Raw genomic sequence first — 19,741 nt, 5'->3', positions numbered from 1 at the left:
GCGAAAGAAAGCAAAACAGGGTTTACAAAATACAGTTTAGACATGTACCCATTTGTTCACCTGGTTACATATATATATATATATATATATATATATATATATATATATACTGTATATATATATAGCTTTTTTGTTAAACAAAAAACAACAAAACTAAGGAATATCTGGCGTATCAAGAATAAATGGATTTCTCAAAACTGCGCGTCACCAGGGTCACATGATCAACAGCCGGATGTTTACTACTGGTGCGCAAAGGACGAAGAAGACGACAGGAAGTAATAGGATGATGACGGCTAGTTTTTGTTTGTGTCATTGTGCTGCTGGCTCCAGCAGAGCTCTCACCGCATCACACAGTTCATTAAAAAGCTGTGTGTCATTCCAACCTGTTGAATAACTCTTCTGTAAAATCACCAACTACAATTTTCCCAAAATGTTCACGCGTAGCCGCTGATAAGTGGGCGGGGCTTGTCGCTCCAACGCCTGAATGAGACGCCAACGTCTCCTCTGATTGGCTGATAGGTTATGGACGCTTGCACAGTGACTGAATGATTATATTTTACATAATTGTTGACATCCATTGCTGCCATGACTTTTAACGACTTATCACCTGAACTAGCTTATTCATGCATGATTGTAATTTCATTTCTTATTGAATGTACACCTGATGATGTGATATGCCTACGTGTGGGTCCAAATGTATTCCTCACTAAAAAAAAACAAAAAAAGAACATGGTGTAAATTAAATTTGACCAAAAAAACAGTAAAAGTATTTGTTTGTTTTCATTACTTGATCATTATTTGTATTACTTGAATTTTCAGTGCCGATAAAGCTGATATTAAACATACACACGTTCAAATATGTTAGGAAAGCACATTTTTCTGAATGACAGTCGCTGAAGGCTCATCAGTTTTTCTGAGGGATGTTGAGCGCTTCAAAATGAAAAGTTCAAATGAGTCTAATCTGAATGCAAACTGTTCAATTAGGGCTTTAGTTCATAAGTTTCTGCTTGTTTGTTTTGCTTGTGAAAAGTTATAATAGCAGCACTCAAAACACTCGTTAACATTCCAGGTAAATATATAACCAGAGAAAGAGACACGATAACGACCGCAGACAAATTCAAGACGTGTGTATTATTCCTAATTACACAACCAATTTGTCATTCAGCCGCCGGGACACGGTTGTTCAGCGAACAATCTGGCGATTTGTTTGGGAGTAATTCTCCACTCAAACATGCAGCACAGCTCAGGGTTACCGTGGTAACCTTTCCTATGAATAGTAAATGTCACCATAATCAATTTTAGATGGGGCGGCTCTGCAGGTGGAGCCTGGAAAGGGAGGGGTGGAGGAGGGTGGTGTTAGCGGCCTCCGCCTACTGAACCAGATGTCTTTATAAAGGCTTTGTGAGAACAACAACGATCCAATGAGCTTAAATATAAAGAGTGTGATAAAACTGGCTGCAAAATGGAATATTTAGGGAAAGAAAATACATTTTTGGTGGAGGCATGTGAAAATGTATTTTAAAAAATCCACTTAAAGTTTATGTTAAAACTCTGTAATTTGTCTGTATAATAATCAAAATGTATAATAATGTCCAGAGTATTTTTTTTTCAGGATTACTTTATTTAACATGGACAAATGCAGGAAATATTTACTCATTATGTATTTTCCAGTAATATAGAACCATTTTATAGCACAATCAAGCAACTATGTTATCTTCAGTTGTTATAAAAATACTATTGATCTACAGTACAGACCAAAAGTTTGGACACACCTTTTAATTCAATGAGTTTCCTTTATTTTCATGACTATTGACATTGTAGATTCACACTGAAGGCATCAAAACTATGAATAACGTGGAAATATGCACTAAACAAAAAAGTGTAAAACAACTGAAAATAGCCCTTATATTCTAGTTTCTTCAAAGTAGCAACCTTTTGCTGTGATTACTGCTTTGCACACACTCTGCATTTTCTTGATGAGCTTCAAGAGGTCGTCACCTGAAATGGTTTTCACTTCATAGGTGTGCCCTGTCAGGTTAATAAGTGGGATTTATTGCCTTATAAATAGTCATGAAAATAAAGAAAACCCATTGAATTAGAAGGTGTGTCCAAACTTTTGGTCTGTACTGTATATCAAATATTACTTAAAAGGAACTTAACTTGTCAATTTGACACCTTAGAATTGGGCCTCTATCACTTTCAGAAGCTCCTGCTCTTTCCGACACTATCTGAGTATTAGAATGTGGGCGGCAAACTAAAGAGTGGACATTCTGGCCATCAACAGATCAAAATGTCGTAGTCAACCTAACCCCCCTCCTCAAAACAAACCTGTACATGTCTTACAGGAAGAGAAGGAAAACCAAAGAGAAAATGTGAAACCAAACCCACTGGAATTAAAGTCGTCACATTTAATTTGGCCTTCTTTTTTTTTTTCCCTTCTTCCTTCTCCTCCTCACTTCTTCAGTCATTTTCTCTCCACGGACGAAAGGACAGTCTCACCGAGTTCCTCATTTATGATTTATCGACAAAGAAGGAGATAAATGGGTCCTAATGGTACAATGTGAATTGGTGGGCGTTCACACAGAGTTGCTCAAGTGTCAGATTTTGCTTTAATGTTGAAATGTTCCCTCATCAGAGTCTTTGGTGACACAGAGCTGATCACATCTCATGTAATATTTAAAATCTATCCAGCACCTACTGCTTTGCACTTTAATTGGTTGCCTTTTGAAACCCTTTTGCAGAGTTTAGTTTATATTTGTGCGTTGATGCGGATAGGCAGGGTGAGAAAAGTACAGTGATCAATCAATCAAATCAATCAAATTTTTATTTGTATAGCACATTTCAGCAGCAAGGCATTTCAAAGTGATATTCATTTCACAAGTGTTTTTTTTTGTTTGTTTAAGAGTCCTGTCTTATTGTCTGTTTTTAGCTCTCCAGTCATTAGTAAGAAACCAGTAGAATGATATTTGTGGTTTAGAAAAAAGACAGAAAAGAAATCCTGGATAAATGCCTGGAAAAAAGGAAGAATTTACGGTTGAAACCAGCTATTAGCATACCGTGTATGTAAATATCTGGTTTCAATCATTTTTATTCTGTGTAAAATACACAGAATAATTTTTTTTTCTCAGTCTGAAGTTAAATCAGAACAAACCTCTTTTGTTTTGGGTCAGTTAGAATGACCCAAATTATTTCTATTTTGTAAATGCCAGAAAAAAAATGGCGAAAACATTGTTTGTTTGTTTTTTAGAATTTTTTTGTAACTTTAATCAAATCCAAAAGTTTACTTACATTTGGTTAGTGTCAGGGAACTGGCTGTTGAGCTGTATGACTGGGGGCAAAACATTTAGGGTTTCCTTAACACACTTCTGGGTTAGGAAACAAAACTGGAGTGTTACTTTGATTCGTTCATGCTTGTTTGAGAAATCTTTCAATCTCCCGTGGCAACCATTCAGCTGTGAAAAATGCCTGGTTGGACCCAAGGCTCATCTTTTTCTCAGAGCTGCATTTTCTGAGCTTTCACCTCGAAGAGCAGCCGTCCTCCACTCCTTCAGACTAGCCAGCAGCAATTAGCAAACACCTGGTGGAGCTGTGCATCAGCTGAGCTTATTATAAGAGGAGTAGCTTAGTTTAGTTTATAGCATTTGTTTTATCTCCTAAAAGCCAAAGAAATTCCACTGATGTCCTGCAGGATTCTGCATTTTGGTCCCGTTTTATTAATAAACTGTGAGGAAAGTTAATACCTCTAAAATTGCTGCTGTAGTTGCATGAGCAGTGTTCAGTAATGGTTATGTATAGGTTTAACAGCTATCAGTGTAAAGCTGTTAAAAATGTTAACAAACCAGCAAAGTTGTAATGACTTCCTGAAGGTGGAGCTTCAGAAAAAGCAGAATTTATTAAAGCAACAGATCCCAATTAAATTACTAATGACTTAGAATCCAGACAAACTCCTATTAGTTTTTCTAGAGAAACTACTCATTACCATAAATCAACATTTAGCATAATCTACTTTATAGAATCAATCATGGAGAACTGACAGTTTTGTGCCTCACCAATCTTACCAAACATGGAACCGGCATCTAATTTATATATTTTTTGTTTTTCTTTTTGCTCTTTCCTTTGGTTTATTGTCTTGTTTGTATATATTCTAGTTCATGTTAAGCACTTTGAACTGCCGTCTTGCTGAAAATGTGCTATATAAATAAAATTACTTTAACTTACCGAGTCAAAATTCTTTCAAGTCACACTTGTTATATACAGCATTTTTTATAACAACTGAAATCAACATAGTTACTTGATTGTGCCATAAAATGGCACCACTTCCCCTTTAAGGCCACACATGAAACACACTGTTTTATTGATGGGAAAAAGGAAATCAGTTGAGTTATCAGGAAGAGAATGAGCAGCTGCTCCAGTCTGCTTCATCCTTGGGACAAATTTCCAAATTCCTTTGTTCCAACTATTTCATGTAACTATGGACATGATGTAAATGTCCAACCACCATAATGATCTCAGGAAGGAGACCGGTTCTGTCCCAGCGCTGAACGTGTTTCGGTCCAGAAGGACCAGGTGGTCTATAGTTTCCTCAGACGCTCTCACTGCCAGAAAACGTTCACACACGTCATGGCCCATGTTCCTGTGTCATGTCCATAATCGTCAGTGTGATGGCAGTTGAACCAGACTGGGCTGCAGGATAAAAATGACCCAACAATCTTATTGTTACATCAGAAAGATAAAAAGCAATAAGTCAAAAAAGAAAAGAAAAGAAAAGAAAAGAAAAAGTCAAATGAATTAAGAGTCAGCGAGTGTGTGTGTGGGTGTTTATGATCATGACTCCACATAGCAGAGAGGATGTGTGTGTGTGACTCTGACAGTTCATCTCACAGCTGGGATACCCTGTCCTCTGGAGTGCACCAATAAAGCCACGGGGGTGGCTGGTTATTTTTGGAACCTCCCCCCACCCCACAACAACACACGCCCACCCTCGCACACACATTTCATTTCACACCTCCCACCCAATCCCACCCTCCCGTCTGCTGCCCCCCCACCGTCCTCTGCCGTCTGACAGCTCCCTCGTTTAATTTGCACAACCTTAATTAGCCATCAGCGGGGAGAATAAAGGAAGTGGTCAGGCTATGTTCTTAAAACGGGCCCATTCTTCGCAGATGAGGAGAGTGTGTGGGCAGCAAGGGGACAGAGGGCTGCAGAGGGGGATAAAAATACATCTGAGGCAGAATGTGTTTGATGTTTAGAGCACACAGCGAAGAGGCGGTGACTGCTCTTTAAAGGAAGCCCTGTAATGTGAAAAAACCCCCCACTGTCATTGAAAAAAAAAAAAAAAAGCACTTGACAGAATATTAATCTTCAAATCAACTTGTATCTGATGCCGTCTATTCCTCGCAGACGGGAGAGGTGTTGTTTTGCCGGTGGACAGAGCAGTTTGATTTCACTTATTAAGGAAGTGCGAGATGTCAGGATAAAGTATTTATTTATTTGTCTATCTCTGCCACATACAGCGCGTTTAAAAGTATTTGAACCCTTTGAGCCTCTTTTTTTATCTTGTCACTTCGCAACAATGCACTGCATGGTATTTCACTGCAAATTTTTATAGGCAGCCAACAGAATGTAAGGTTGAATTGTGAAATGAAAGAGAAATCAAATCTATGTTTTAAGTTTCCTTTTTTTTTCTGTTTACAAGTTAAGATCTAAGTGTGGTGGGTGAAGATGAAATCTGCTCCTCTTTACTCTAAGTTGTGTTTCCGTAACAAATGTGCGCAGTGCAAAACTTTGTCAATATGTCAAAAAAAATAAAATAAAATAAAATAATTACGCAATTAATTAAATTAAATGGACTGAAAAAAGAAATAATAAAAGAAAAACAAGTTAATTTGTTACAAGTCATCAAATTAAGTTTACCCACATAAAAATATTACGTTTATTAAACTGCCATGTTAAACAAACATAAAACAGGTTTGATTAATTCAATTATATGTAACAAATGAAATCAGTTGGCAATCCATTCTCTTTGTTCCTGTGTAAGAAATGAAATTAAAATCACGTGAATATGTTTGTTCACGTGATAAGTCATGAACAATCATGGTAGCAACAGACGTAAACAGTTACATGAGACATATTCATAATTCATTCATGGCGCTAGCGTTCATCATCTATCAGCCAATCAGAGGCGACGTCGGCATCTCATTCAGGCATTGGAGCAACAAGCCCCGCCTACTTGGCAGTGGCTACACATGCACGTTTTGGGAAAACTGTAGTGGGTGATTTTACAGAAGAGTTATGGATCCAACATGTTGGTTTAACTCACAATGTTTCACGAACTGTGTGAAGGTATGAGAGCTCTGGTGGAGCCACCTGCACCAAACAAAAACAAATCATCATCCTCCTACTACTTCCTGTCATTTTCTTCGTCGTTTCTGCCAGTAGTAACATCCGACTGTTGATTTTTTTTTGTATTTCGCAATTTTGACAAACACATCTGTTTCGATATGGCTGAAAAACCACCTCAACCTCGCACTCGTTCTTTTGGTCGTGAAACATGAGTTGTTGTTTGTTTGGTTTTTTTTTTTTAAACTCCCATGTCTCCATTAAAGCAAATTTATTTTCATAATTTCAATTGGCATAGTTCTAATGACAAAGTCACATACAAACCAAGGGTTTGATCATAAAAGTATCCCACGCTTTAAAGTTCGTCTGGAACACGTATTCTAAGAGGAGATCATGAGGCATAACGTATAAAATGTTTCGTAGAGACGTTCCTCAAAAGACTTACATCTGTGGCTGAAAGTGGATTTACTAATTATTGACTCAGGGGGGCCCGAATATAAACCCCTATCAACATTTTCAGATTTCTTTTTGTTTAATTATTTTTACAAAAAGCATGAATAGTTTTCCTACCATTTCACAATGAGGCATGACTTTCTGTTGTTCTATCACACAAAAAGCTGTTAAATGATATTAAATGCAGTGAAAAGGTTCACATCCTGTGTCAAAGCAGTGCAAATGTTCAGTAAAAGAATTTCCTGTTGTCGTCATAATCCAGATCCATTAACCCGACACTACTCACTATATTCTGTTTCTCCTATTTGACTTTCATCTCTCACCGTATTTATCCTTCCCCTGCCATATTCCTGTCAGATTCTCTCGCTCTGATGCTCATCAGTTGTCTTCGTCTTCTTATCTTCTGTCTTCCCTTTTTTTCATATTTCCCCCTAAAACCATTTTCACGGAGCTTCTGAGAGCGGAGGCATAAAAGCCATCTCACCTCCTTTTGCCCGCGCCGCTCTCCCCGGTGTCACGAGAAGTGGAAACAGGATGAGTCATAAAGCAGAAATCCTAACAGAACGAAATTTAGAAGAACAACAAAAAAAAAAACAAGTTTATTTGAGTTTCTGTTGAGCTTGGTTGCTTTTGACTCACTAATAACCCACTTTATTTCGTTTTTCAACACACTGGTTGACACGAGGTGCTCTCGTGTCAGTTGTTCTAGTAGAACACCTGTTATCTCTCTTTCACCTGAGTACAGGTGAGTTGTGTGTTTTGTCGTTGCCTTTTTTTTTCAAAAATCTGAGTACATAAAAGCAAAACCCTGGGAGATTGGAGAGAAGATGGCGCTCTACACATCTGGACGAGTTAATCTGGAAATCCCAAGCTAGATAAAAGCATATTTCAACAAGAATATTCCAAGGTTTCTTTATTACTCATCAGACAGCAGGGAGTAAATTTCTACTGATGATATGCAGAAATATTTATCCGTCAATCCAGATGCAGCCAATCAGTTAGATATACTATGAGAATGTATTGAAAACCAGTCCAATGAAGACCAGGCTCCAGTCCATCTGACCTGGAGTTCTGCTAAACAGAAATTATTATGTGATATTAACTTCTCTTCTTTTTTTTCTTTTTTTTTAGCTTTTAATCACGTTATAATGTTATCACCTCGTCAAAAACAACACCTGGAGTGTTGAATTGATTCTTTTATGAATATTTGAGGAGTCCTTTCGTTTCCATGGCAACCATTCAGCTGTGCAAAATGCCTTGGTGGATCTAGCGCCGCCCCACAGAGGGGCCTGGTGGAACCGGGCATCAGCTGAGCTCATTACAGCTACTGTACGTGTTACAGGGTTTATAGAGGAACCATGTTGTGATGACGACTCCATGGAGGCGTTTCAGAAAGAGCAAGAGTTTCTTAAACAGAGGTCCAATTTCAAGGTGTTAAATTACAATGACAAATTTCTTTCATATATATATATATATATATATGTTGTATTTTTATAGCATTTTTATAACAACTGAAGATAACACAGTTACTTTATGGAGCTATAAAATGCCATTACATGACTGAAATATGCTGCCCTTTTAAGTTCGAATGGCTTCCTGGTGGGGTAGCCTATAGTTGCCAATAATAAAGTCATAATAACGTTTTTCTCTCCTTGAAAAGCAATTGGCTGAACTTTTACTACACCCATACATGCTCTCTTCCATCCTGTACATTTTACAACTGGCTCAGACGGCATGTGTGTGTTTTTTCTGTCTGGTGTGTTTGTCTCCTGGATAAAGAAGCAATTATTATTTTTTATTAACATGGAAAGTACTCCTGGTTAAGTGTTTCAGTGTTTTTTTTTTCATGTGCTCTTGTAACCACCCCCAGCTTGTATTTACACACACACACATACACACACCCCCACACACAAACGCAAACACAAAACCCAGCTGGTGGTGGCGGGGGCAAGTTTAAATCAAACCATCCTATTTCTCTGGCAGGCTGTTGACAGACAGATGTAATTAATACATTTCTTAACTTAGAGGTTTCATTCAACGTTCAATATATCTTTTAAGCAATTTTTAATAAAGAAAAAACTATGTTAGTATAGAAAAAAAACATGTGTGTAATTTTAGTGTTTGCCCTGTGACAGTATGAGCTTTATGAATGCTGAAGTTTTGGTGAGGCGTACCAGTTCCAGCATCACAATTCCTGCTCTCTCCCGGGCTGCCTGTGGGTACAAGGTAACACCATGGTGCACTCATGTGGGTGGTGTGTGTTTCTGTGTGGGAGGGTGTGTGAAACTTTCACTACAACACACAGGCTAACAGCTAGAGAACTCTAAAACGGTGGACATCTAAGCGAAATGGACTCATTTACAGGAACAAAAGCTCTTAATATTCAAGGATTCCATGTTTTTATTAGAAAGAGTAACCTCACAAACTGAAATAGAAAAAAATTAATGTGTCCAATTTTACAATGCAAACAGTTTTTAACATAGACTTTATGTTTAATTTAGTAAAAGCATTCTCAGTTCATTATTATCCATTCCTTTTTGCAGATATTGTGTTGAATATTAAAATGAATTGAGTAACAGTTACAGCTTTTTTCCAACTCATTTAGCACAATTTAGTAAACATGGTTTTCATAACATTTCACACAATTAGCACAATTGCAATTTCCATTTGCAAAATGGAACAACAGTCAAAACTCTACAAACCATCCAAACATCCATCATACGGTCTGATTCAGTAAAACACTCCAGAGAATTTAAATATACTATATATATATATATATATATATATATATATATATATATATATATATATATATATATATATATATGTAATCACTAACATTACATGACACTGCTTGTGCAGTTCAGAGGATTTATTTATATCCCTTCATGTCCCCAGTTTTTTGTAATTACCTAAATTCTGAAAAAGAAAATTATCACTCTATAGCACACGTGTCAAACTCGAGGCCCGAGGGCCAAATCCGGCCCGCCATAGTTTTTTATATGGCCCTCTAGACTTGGATAAATAGAACAGCCAAGATGACGGCCTGCTTAAGTATTGTTTTATCATTCACATGAAAGCAGTTTTTAACTACTTACTGCCAGATTATATCAGTTAATAACTACAGTTTTTTGAGGGGTTTTTCGCAAACTTTTGTGAAAATTCTAAATCAACAAATTCCCACACTTTTCTTGTGCTAATGCTAATTATTGCAGATTTCTTTTTGGCAAAAATTATGAAAAACATTGAGTTCAGGTGATGCTAATATTCTTATTTGTACTAAACAGCTGCCTCAGCTTTAATTGATTTCAAATTATAGTCCATAATCTATACTGGTGAGGAATAAAATGGCGAATTTACCGTCATTCATATGTGCAATTATCACAAATGTTTCTAAATTAGTATCACAAATATTTGACTTTTATTGCAAATAATCACAAAAGCAATCACACAACCCTGGAGGGACTGATCAATGTGAAAAGATGGTCAACATAATGTAATTTTAAGAATTTATTAATATTTTAAAAGCATGTTCATATGTTTTATCCATACATTCTGGCACAACCGGCCCTTTAAGAGCGTCCATGATCTTGATTTGGCCCAAAATTAAAATGAGTTTGATCCCCCTGCTCTACAGGTGTTCTTGATTGCTTTCATGTCAACCCAAACTCCACCTTATCAAAACAGGTAACACACCTGAGCAGTGACACACTGTGCTTGCAAAAGGCTCTAACTGTGCCAAAACATTCAAAATAGAAAACGAAGGTCAATACTGCCTTTAAACAACTCAACCTGCAACCAAGCGTATGAGCTCTTCCAGTCAATCATTACATAACGGCAATAAAATATAAAACTTGCTTGTCTTTGTAGCCAATTACATTACTCTGATGCCAGTGTCATTTGTCATCTTTAAGACTGTGTCAGATGTTCCTTCTTGCAAAGGATCTAGAATCAGAAATACTTTGATGCAAATTTTATTTTTTATTTTTTCTTCTTATTAAGTTAAGAAAAATAACTATAAAATCTATTACAGTATAAGAAATACCCACCATTGATACTCAGTCTCTTCTCTCTTAGAGACAGGGCCACATCTGCCTTGGATCCATGCTGGTAAAGAGAAACACAGACGTTACACCATTTAAAGGGGCAGTGCTATGTATTTTCCAAGTAGAAATGCATCCATTTTACTTGATTTAACACAATCAAGTAACTATGGTCTTATAGAAATGCTGTATGTATCATATATGACTTAAAATAAATTTGTAATTTAACGCCTTGAAATTGGTTGAGCAGATGAGCAGTTCCACGAGGTGTTTACTAATTGCTGTGGAAACTGCATCTGGAAGGCGGAGCTTCATCTGGAAGGCGGAGCTTCATCTCGAAGGCGGAGCTTCATCTCGAAGGCGGAGTTAGGTCCACCCAAGTTTTTTTTTTTACCAGTGTTGCACTGCCTATAGCTCCTCTGATGAGCTCAGCAGATGAGCAGTGTTTGCTAATTGCTGCTGGCTAGTTTGAGGGAGTTGAGTTGGTCCATCCAGACACTTTACACAACTGCATGGTTGCCGTGGGAGATTAAAGGATTTCTCAAATCATGCATGAAAGACTCAAAGCAATACTCCAGGTGTATTTTTGATGAGAGAATAACATCATAACATGATGAAAACCTCAAATAAATTTATTTAATATAATGCTTCCCCGTTACGGCCTGCAGACTGATTTCTAGTTTGTGTAGAGGAAACTGTGATTTCGGCTTGAGTACGATAGTTAAAACTATTGAATTTGGACTGCCTCAGTGACATCTGTGTTAACTGTTTTGCAAATGATTGAGAAAAATCTGTCAAACCAATGAGAAATGGTTAACGCGTTTGGAAGAGGACACGTCTTCCGCTCTGCTGAACTGAGGATAAAAACTGAGTGGATCCCAGTTTCTTTAAGCAGGTCAAAGCAATCAACAATACAGATTATCTACATGTTGAGAGTTATTGATAATGGAGGGTAAGTCCTTTCTCAGGTGTTCACATGCTGTATGGAAAATCTGGACATGAACTCCTAAACAGATGATTGCCACTCTTCCTGCTGAGCCACGGCCACCTTAAATGAGGGGATAACTTTGCACATCAAAATAAAAACATACTATCAGCCCATATGACCTAAACTACCTCCACAGTTTGACAGGCTTTTGTGAAGATGGTCTTTGCTCAGAAACATTAGGGTTCACAGACTCCACTCTCGCCACAGCTCTCCACTCGTTATGCTAATGCTGGCTCTCAATAGCAGCCATTGTGAGGCAGAGCGGCTGCTGAGTTAAGCAGCAGCTTAGCGATTATCAAAGTAGGAAACAGAAAACCGTGAACTGCCTGCCATGCTACATTTTAAAATCCACAATAGTAGCAGGAAATGAAGAAATAATCTCATGAATGAATTATCCCAGACTATCTCAGACATCTACTGGAACTATTCAACTCTGCCGTTTTGAGCTGGTTATGTTTGAAATGACACGTTTGGAAATGGAAAAGATTAATTCACGAAATTAAAAATATTTTTTTTAACATATTTTTTGCATATCAAACGTTTTTTGTAAAAATATGTGGTATTTTGGGAGCTTTGTGGTGTGACATATTAACTACAAAATGAAGGAAAAGGATAATGGCTGAAATTTGACCATTTAATGTGGGCAAACATGGAAATATCAGTGCAAAGAGGAAGATGGATATACAAAATATATGTTTGTTTTATGAGAATACAATTCAAGATTTTGGAAGTGAGGGCCTGCTGAAAATTTTTAAAGACTTAATACTTGTAGTCTTTTTACGTTTCCATTTACTCTTTAGAGCTGGAGGCTGAAGCTAACTGCTAAGCTAATGTGGACTGACGCCAATTTTATTATTATTTTTATCTCCTTTTTTCGGTTCTAGCGGCCGGTTTAACAGCCATTCGACAGGAATGTGGATTGTGAGAGAGGAGGGAGACAAGCGGCAAAGATTAACAGGCCAGGATTCAAACCTGTGACGACGTAGAGGACTGAAGCCTCTGCTGGAGGTAAAACCTCACCAGCTTCACCACTGCGCCACCGCCGCCATCTTAAAACAAGTCCAACCTCACACGCATTTAAAAATGCACAGGCTTTGTTATCAGCCTTAAAATCGTTATTATGTTCACATTTAGAAAGAAACTGATTATTTTTACACAGTTTAGCTCAGTTTTATTAGTATCCCGAAAGGAAACTGACTTGCAGCAAACATCATTACCAAAAATATTCACACAAAAAAAAAAAACAGGAAGTGAATGTAGGAGCTGGTGCATCACCATAGATAGATTTTCTATCCATCTAATTCCTCTAACCTTATTTGATTCTGTTGTGCTGTAGGAGTGAAATTGGATAGAATTTCAAGTTATAACATTTACAAATTAATATGCTTTCTTGAAATGTAAGTTAAGACTCTATTCACATCGATTTATTACAACAGATGGGAATAAATTAAATCCAAACTGATGTAGTCTACATCGCCATCCAGTGGTGTGGGAAGGTATTGCATGCAAGCTCTTGGAAAATAGTTTGACATTAACTATAGCTGTAGTTTATGCATCCAGCTTTATGTATGTGAGGGATCTGAATGTAAGAGTAGGATGTTTAAATTACAAACTTAAGGCACACATAAAACTCGTTGTCATAAATGATTACATCTATTGATTTATGAGCCAAAATACAAGTTTCTGCATTCAGGAGAAAGAAATTTCCCTACTAAGTTACCTTTTTTTTTTTTTTTTCTTAAAACAGGAAACCACCCATCTTTCATTTTGTTGTTTTTTTCTGCCATTCAAGCAGTAATCATCACTTCCTCGTTGTGTAAATGGTTAACTCAAAAATCTAGGCACTTTGAGCTCAGATTACATCTACTTACAAAGGTGACTGTGTCCTTAACAAGCTGCCTGCGCTCCTTGTTTTGCTTTCTTCAGCTTTGTGCGACTTATTCTGTCCTGGTATTCTGACAACATGTTCTTAATACCTGCCTGAAAACTTTCCAAACGTGAAATTAGCGAGTCATGTTTGTTTAAAAAAAAAATGAAAGCAAAACTGGATCTTACCTGAGCTGCCGTCCAAAGGTGAGGCAACACTGTTCTTTTTTTTTAAATCTTTGTCCTTCGGTTTGGATTTGTGCCTGAAGGTAAACTCAGATGCAAAATACAATGACTTGCATGCTTTTCATTCGTCTTAACTAGCAGACAAATGAAACCTTAAGGTGGAAGTGACCTCACAGTCCTTACAAAATAAATACTGACTATTAGTATTTTCATACTTTTGAGAGGAAAAGCTTCAAAATACTTCACTTTATCTGCTAAATTGATACCCTTTTATGAATGAATGAATGAATGAATGAATGAATTTTATGCACTATAATTCTAGGACACATTGTTATTGTGGTCTTAAGTTAATATCTCACTCACTCACTCACTCACTCACTCACTCACGTAGGATTTATTTCAAAAACATCTCATAAAGTTATGTGGAATGCAAACTGCTGCTCTTGCAAAATAAAACTACTTGAATAATTACTATTATTGTTATTGGCCAAGTAGAATAAAATCCCATATAAAATGTAGAACTGAGGAAGTGTAATGCTGTTATAATTTAGGAAGCACTTCAGAGAGATATAAAAAAAATGATTGACTTTTGGATTTATAAAGAACTATAAAAAAATAATTATGCTTTCTGAAGCATGGCATAAGTAAATACAGATAAACCATGAATTTACATTTAATTCACAATGACCAAAACACAGATGTGTCAAAAACATGGAATAGAAAAAAAAAATTAAGGTTTTTCAGTTATTTTAAACCATTCGTATGTTTTAGGTTTAAGTGGATCGAGCTTGAAATCATTCTGCTCATTAACAAATTTCCCACTGCAACTCCAAAAATCAGTACGAATACTGCAAATATTTAAAGATTTCATAACGGATTGTCTGACTTGATTTGACTGATTAATCACTTGCTGCAAAACGGACACATTAATGATTTACTCTCTGGGTGTGATCACAGAAACATAAACACTGAAGAAAGTTTTACTGCCTTGTTTTGGTGGTTGATTGCTGGTTGTGTGTTTGCTCTCTGCTTTCAGGGCTCGGAGCGAACCGGAGCAGATTTCAGGGGGAAGCCCATAACTATCTGTTAAAAGTCTCTCTGCAGCTCTTAATTTGCCACTCCCCTCACACTGAACGTCTGTTATCAGAACTGCGCAGACTGGATCCTCTGTTATCTGTAAACAGAGCGCGCCTCTGCTAAGGGCCGAGAAACACCACAGAAAATCCACAGTTTGTTGCCCTGAGAAGCAGGGAGCGGACTCACTTTTCAATTTTCCAGGGATTTTATTTTAAATTTCCCTCCCGGCGATTGCGTCTTGCATGCTCCTGAGAGCTCACCAACAATGGATAAGTCCAGCGACAACCCGGAGGAGGACAGAGTATCCCTCCAGAGCAGCGGAAAGATGCAAGCGAACGGAGTGGTGAAAGAGGCTCTGGGCGTGCTCCAGACGTTCAGGCTGAGCATCAGGCGACCCGCCGAGAAGAGCCCCCGCTCACCCAAGAGGAAGGATTCAAAGGTCACACCCAGAGCAGAGTCAGAGTCGCCCTCCTCTCTACCGCCAGCCTCACCCAGTGAGTAACATTCACACTCAGCCCCCAAAGCTTGTCCTTCTCATAGCTTTTACCCCTAGAACAGCAGGTGTGATGTCATTGTAGTGACCCTTTGACCCTCTGAATATTCTCAGAAGAAACATGAGCTGAACACTAGAGTTGGTGAACTTTGTACCTGTTAGGTTGCAGGTGTCTCAAACTCCAGGCCTTGAGGGTCGTAGTCCTGCAGTTTTTAGATGTGCCACAGGTACAAAACACTGGAATGAAACGACTTAATTACCTCCTCCTTGTGTAGATCAGTTCTCCAGAGTCTTAATGACCTAATTATTCTATTCAGGTGGTGCAGCAGAGGCACATCTAAAAGTTGCAGGACTGCGGCCCTTGAGGACTGGAGTTTGACACCCCTGTGTTAGGTAATCCTTTACACAGGGAGAAACTCTACTGAGAGCACAGCTAAAGAAATCTGTGATCAAGCACCAACAGTGTTGCAATGTTGATTTTCCTTTGCTTAACTGTTAGAAATTTCCAAAAGAACCGTGTGAAGTTGAAGTTTTATTGGCCAACATCTTCAACTCTATGTCGCCACTGATCCACTTGCTGGACTGTGGATAGTAGAAAAGTACATTCAGTGTATGAACTGTACATACTTAGAAACTGTGAATGCATTTTGTAAACTGGTGAACACATGTTGGAAGAGGTTTTCAATAGTCACTTTTCTCTGCATGGAGGATGTTAAACTTGGACGGGTTGGTCCTGAGTAGCTTCAGCTGCAACATAGATTAAAGAGACCTCGAAGAAAAGGTCGAGCGTTGTTGTGTTTGGGCGTAAATAGAAACTCTTTGTCATATCAACAGATAAGCTCAGACACTAGACATTTACTGACACTTTGGTGAATTCAGGTTTCTTTGTTCAAACCTATCAAGGAAATGAAAGTAAAACTAAAGAGGACACACACGGTTCAGTTGGAGTGATGTGACGATATTTGCTTAGTTCAAGTTGGTTGAGAATTGAAACCTTTTGTCATTCCCTCTTTGTTTTTCTGGTTGGTCCTGTTCAGCAAACTCATTTTCTCACTAATGCAAACTCTGAGCGTAAGCAGAGTTTGCACTCAGAGTGACATATTATTAGTACTAGAACTCAAACGTCAGCAAATTTTAAATATAGAGCCCTAACCCTGCCCAAATATTTAAATATAGAGTACTTTATTAACATTTTTTTGTCTCTTTTTCAGTCAATCAATAACCAGACCAATAACAGACATTGCATTATGTCAAGTGCCGTCATTAAAATCACCAACACGCATCAAATATGTCGGCCTGTGTTCTGTTTATTATGGTTCAAAAGCAACTCAACAGGTGGACTTTTAGTCTTGATTTAGACAGACTCTGTTTCAGCTGTTTTGTCGTTTTGCTGGCAGTTATTTTATTAAAAAGTTGCTCCAGATAGAAGAGAAACCATGTGAGAACCTTATCTTTACATCACTCTTTTGTGATCTTTGAATCCAGGTGTGAAATTCCCTGTAGACTTTCCCCTACATGGGACTTCAGTAGCCAGATCTAGTAAACACTAAAACTTCCCCAGATTCTTATAAAGCATGACCTCGAATGTTACAAAATGCAACATAATTAAGCTAATATTCACATCTCGGAGGCTTTAAAACTGGTTGAATTCAGGTAATGTGGGACAGAATAGGCAGAAGGTAGTATCTTAGAAATTAAAAGGTAAAACAAAAGGTGGCAATACACTGGTCCTTTAGAATATCACCAAACTCATCCCTGAAATATTCAAGGCAACAGCGAAATTGCCTTTTTTCTCATCATGTCACATTTTACCTGACGTCCCAAACTTCTGACAGAGTAAAACAAACACTTAAAATCTCTACAGGTGGACGGACAAACCCGTGTGTTTTAGTGGTATTAAATGTTGCGTCCAGATTTGTCCTGTAGGCCAGTGGTTGTCTGGTCGCTCTATCTTTCACCTGCTATGTTATGAGGGTGAGTTTATCTTAATGCTTCGGTTTCATTTACTGTTAGTCATGTGACTTTGTGTTAATAGTATTTACTGTCGGCTGACATGCTGACAGTATGTCAGGAAAAACCTGCTTATGCCTTTGTGGTTCCCCGTCAGAGCTCTTTACAAGCAGTCCATTGGTTACCAGCTCATTTGCATTACTCAGCTGGTGACACACAAATATATAAGTTACATCTGCTGATGCACGACTTGACACAATTTACTCAGTGTTGCGCTGACATCGTCTCTCCCCCGTTTTTCCACCAGGTCTTAGCGAGGGCTCTCCAGCTGCGTCACCCTTGAAGACCAGAGGGGGCTTCTTTCAAAAAACGGACGAAGATCTGGCAGACATGACACAACACAAGCGCAAGCCTCTCGCTCGCTCAAAGACAGGTACGTCTGCCAGTCAGCATAGAACCAGTTTGCTTCCACAGTCTCAAAACCAAACTTCTGTCTCTCTTTTTTCCTGTCCTTTATGTTTGGGGTCAGTGGAGGTCATGGGTTGCACTGTGATTGGACAATGTTTCTGTTGGGGGTGCAACTCTGTGACGGCCTACAGAATTTGGGAACCGGTTGAGCCCTGCATGGGTAATTGTTCAACAACATGTTTTGAAGTGAAAGTAGTTTTGCAGTGGTTGGCATGCAAATGAGCCACATATTCAGGATTGGCTGGCTTGAACAGCTTTTTTCTCCCCCTTTGCTTTTCTCAGGTTGTCTGACAGTTGAATTAATTGATGTGTTTCTAACCTTCATTTCATAATTGGTCAGTCATTAATTTGAAAGCAGTGCAGAAGTCACGCCGCTGTGTGAGAGAACAGCGAGTGTATGATGAGCTTCTGGTATTTCGACACGTTGATAAAACGACTACACCTCTGACATGTTTAAACATGTTTTAGCATCTTAAGTTAGAGGTTAGCATGGGTAGAGTGGCTAACTAGATAATCAGAAACCTTACTGTGACACTGACATTTCTAAATGGATGCCAACATTTTAAAAATAGAACCTGTAGAGGCGTGGAAGCTGAAAATTCTACTGTAAAGTAGTCATTTCACTGTAACATGTTCAGCCTTCCTGTTATTTGCTGAAAGTTTCACTCTGACTTGCTCACAGCAGAGTTTCCTTATAAATCACTCCTTACGGATTTGATGTTTCCTCTGACCTCACTGACACTAAAGCAGCTAACTGACTCTTCTTGTCCCCCAATAAGACGTACGGTGCATTCACGGAAACTGCGTGCTTTCTGTGCTCAGATCCCAACATGTCCAAGCTGACCGACTCCCTTCTGAAGAAAGGATCCTCACTCCGCAGAAGTCTGAGATTTCCCTCCAAGAAGGAGAGCGACAAAGCGGCCAGGCAGGAGCATCCGGCCGCTGAGGCCCTGCCAGAAATGAGAGAGGAGAAAGAAACGGAGATGGAGGAGATGGAGGAGATGGAGGAGCTGGAGGAGCTGTACACGCTGCCTGAAATTCCACACACACCACTGTCAGGTACGCACCATCACAGGATATTTTACGCTTCTCAATCTGTTTATTTGGGTACAGCCGAAGCAGATGTAAAGGGAGAGGGTTTCTGCTCTGAGGCCTTTCGTCCTCCCTCCACATTGCTACATCTAGACGGTAAATATGGACTTTTCCTCCCATCTAGAAGCTAAAAGATGCCTTTCCCCGCAGAGCCTTTGAAATGTCAGAGCACTCTGCTTGGTGGAAGGTTCTGTAAGAGGTGGAGCTGGGTCTCTAAAAGGAACCGCAAGCCATCATTACTGTCATTCTTTATAACTTTGTTTTTCATCTTTTGACCATTTAAATTATGTACTGCAAATAAGAGGTACTGCATTTTGTTACGTGTGCATGCCAACAGAATATCACTAACTGACCTAAAAACACATTCCCAGTTTAAATGGCCGAGACGTAGAATACCTAGTGATGATTTGCACAACAAACTGTACAAGCTGACATTTCACATATTAGAGAAATGCTCAGCTGTGGGTTTCAGTTATATTCACACCCCATGAACTTTTTCACATTTTGCCACATTACAACCACCAAACTTAATTGTAATTTAAAAGGACTTCACGAGGTGGACTAGTCAAGGCAGGAAAGTGAAAACCAAACCCAAAAACATTTTCATTGTCTATTGCAAATAAAAAAAAAACTGAAAACTGTGGCATACATTTGTATTAATCTCTTTACCACAAGACCTGCATGACACTGCAAACGCGCTCTGGTCAGATCAGGCCGACATGAAAGGGGGATGCTGTTCCATGGCAGGAAGAGTGACAGCGCTCAGAGTGCACTGAAGGAAGTGCA

The 19,741-nt window shown here is 38.5% G+C and overlaps 1 protein-coding gene and 2 long non-coding RNA genes across 4 annotated transcripts in view; 2 read left to right on the top strand and 1 right to left on the bottom strand.

The window, feature by feature from the left end:
- Nucleotides 1–2,498: 2,498 nt before the first annotated feature.
- Nucleotides 2,499–2,974, top strand: LOC116708728 (uncharacterized). Its single transcript, XR_004336757.1, has 2 exons — nucleotides 2,499–2,794; nucleotides 2,864–2,974. It is a non-coding gene; the product is annotated as an uncharacterized LOC116708728 (long non-coding RNA).
- A 7,355-nt stretch (nucleotides 2,975–10,329) lies between these two features.
- Nucleotides 10,330–14,031, bottom strand: LOC116709436 (uncharacterized). Its single transcript, XR_004336871.1, has 3 exons — nucleotides 13,879–14,031; nucleotides 10,842–10,899; nucleotides 10,330–10,737 (listed from the first exon to the last, which is right to left on the bottom strand). It is a non-coding gene; the product is annotated as an uncharacterized LOC116709436 (long non-coding RNA).
- exoc3l4 (exocyst complex component 3-like 4) overlaps nucleotides 13,643–19,741 on the top strand; it is a 25,278-nt gene continuing 19,179 nt past the window's right edge. The window contains exons 1-4 of one of the 2 annotated variants that reach the window (XM_032547951.1): nucleotides 13,643–13,896; nucleotides 14,912–15,446; nucleotides 17,703–17,828; nucleotides 18,686–18,922. In XM_032547951.1, the coding sequence (XP_032403842.1) occupies nucleotides 15,218–15,446; nucleotides 17,703–17,828; nucleotides 18,686–18,922 (592 nt within the window). In that variant the 5' untranslated portion in view covers nucleotides 13,643–13,896; nucleotides 14,912–15,217. Of the gene's footprint in view, nucleotides 13,897–14,911; nucleotides 15,447–17,702; nucleotides 17,829–18,685; nucleotides 18,923–19,741 lie in introns of those variants that run through there. The other variant, XM_032547952.1, reaches the window with a different exon arrangement.

This window comes from Xiphophorus hellerii, chromosome 19 (genome assembly GCF_003331165.1).
Source record: "Xiphophorus hellerii strain 12219 chromosome 19, Xiphophorus_hellerii-4.1, whole genome shotgun sequence".
Taxonomy (NCBI): Eukaryota; Metazoa; Chordata; class Actinopteri; order Cyprinodontiformes; family Poeciliidae; genus Xiphophorus; species Xiphophorus hellerii.
The sequence above is the reverse complement of the archived record's forward strand: the minus strand, read 5'-3'. Positions and strand labels throughout refer to the sequence as shown.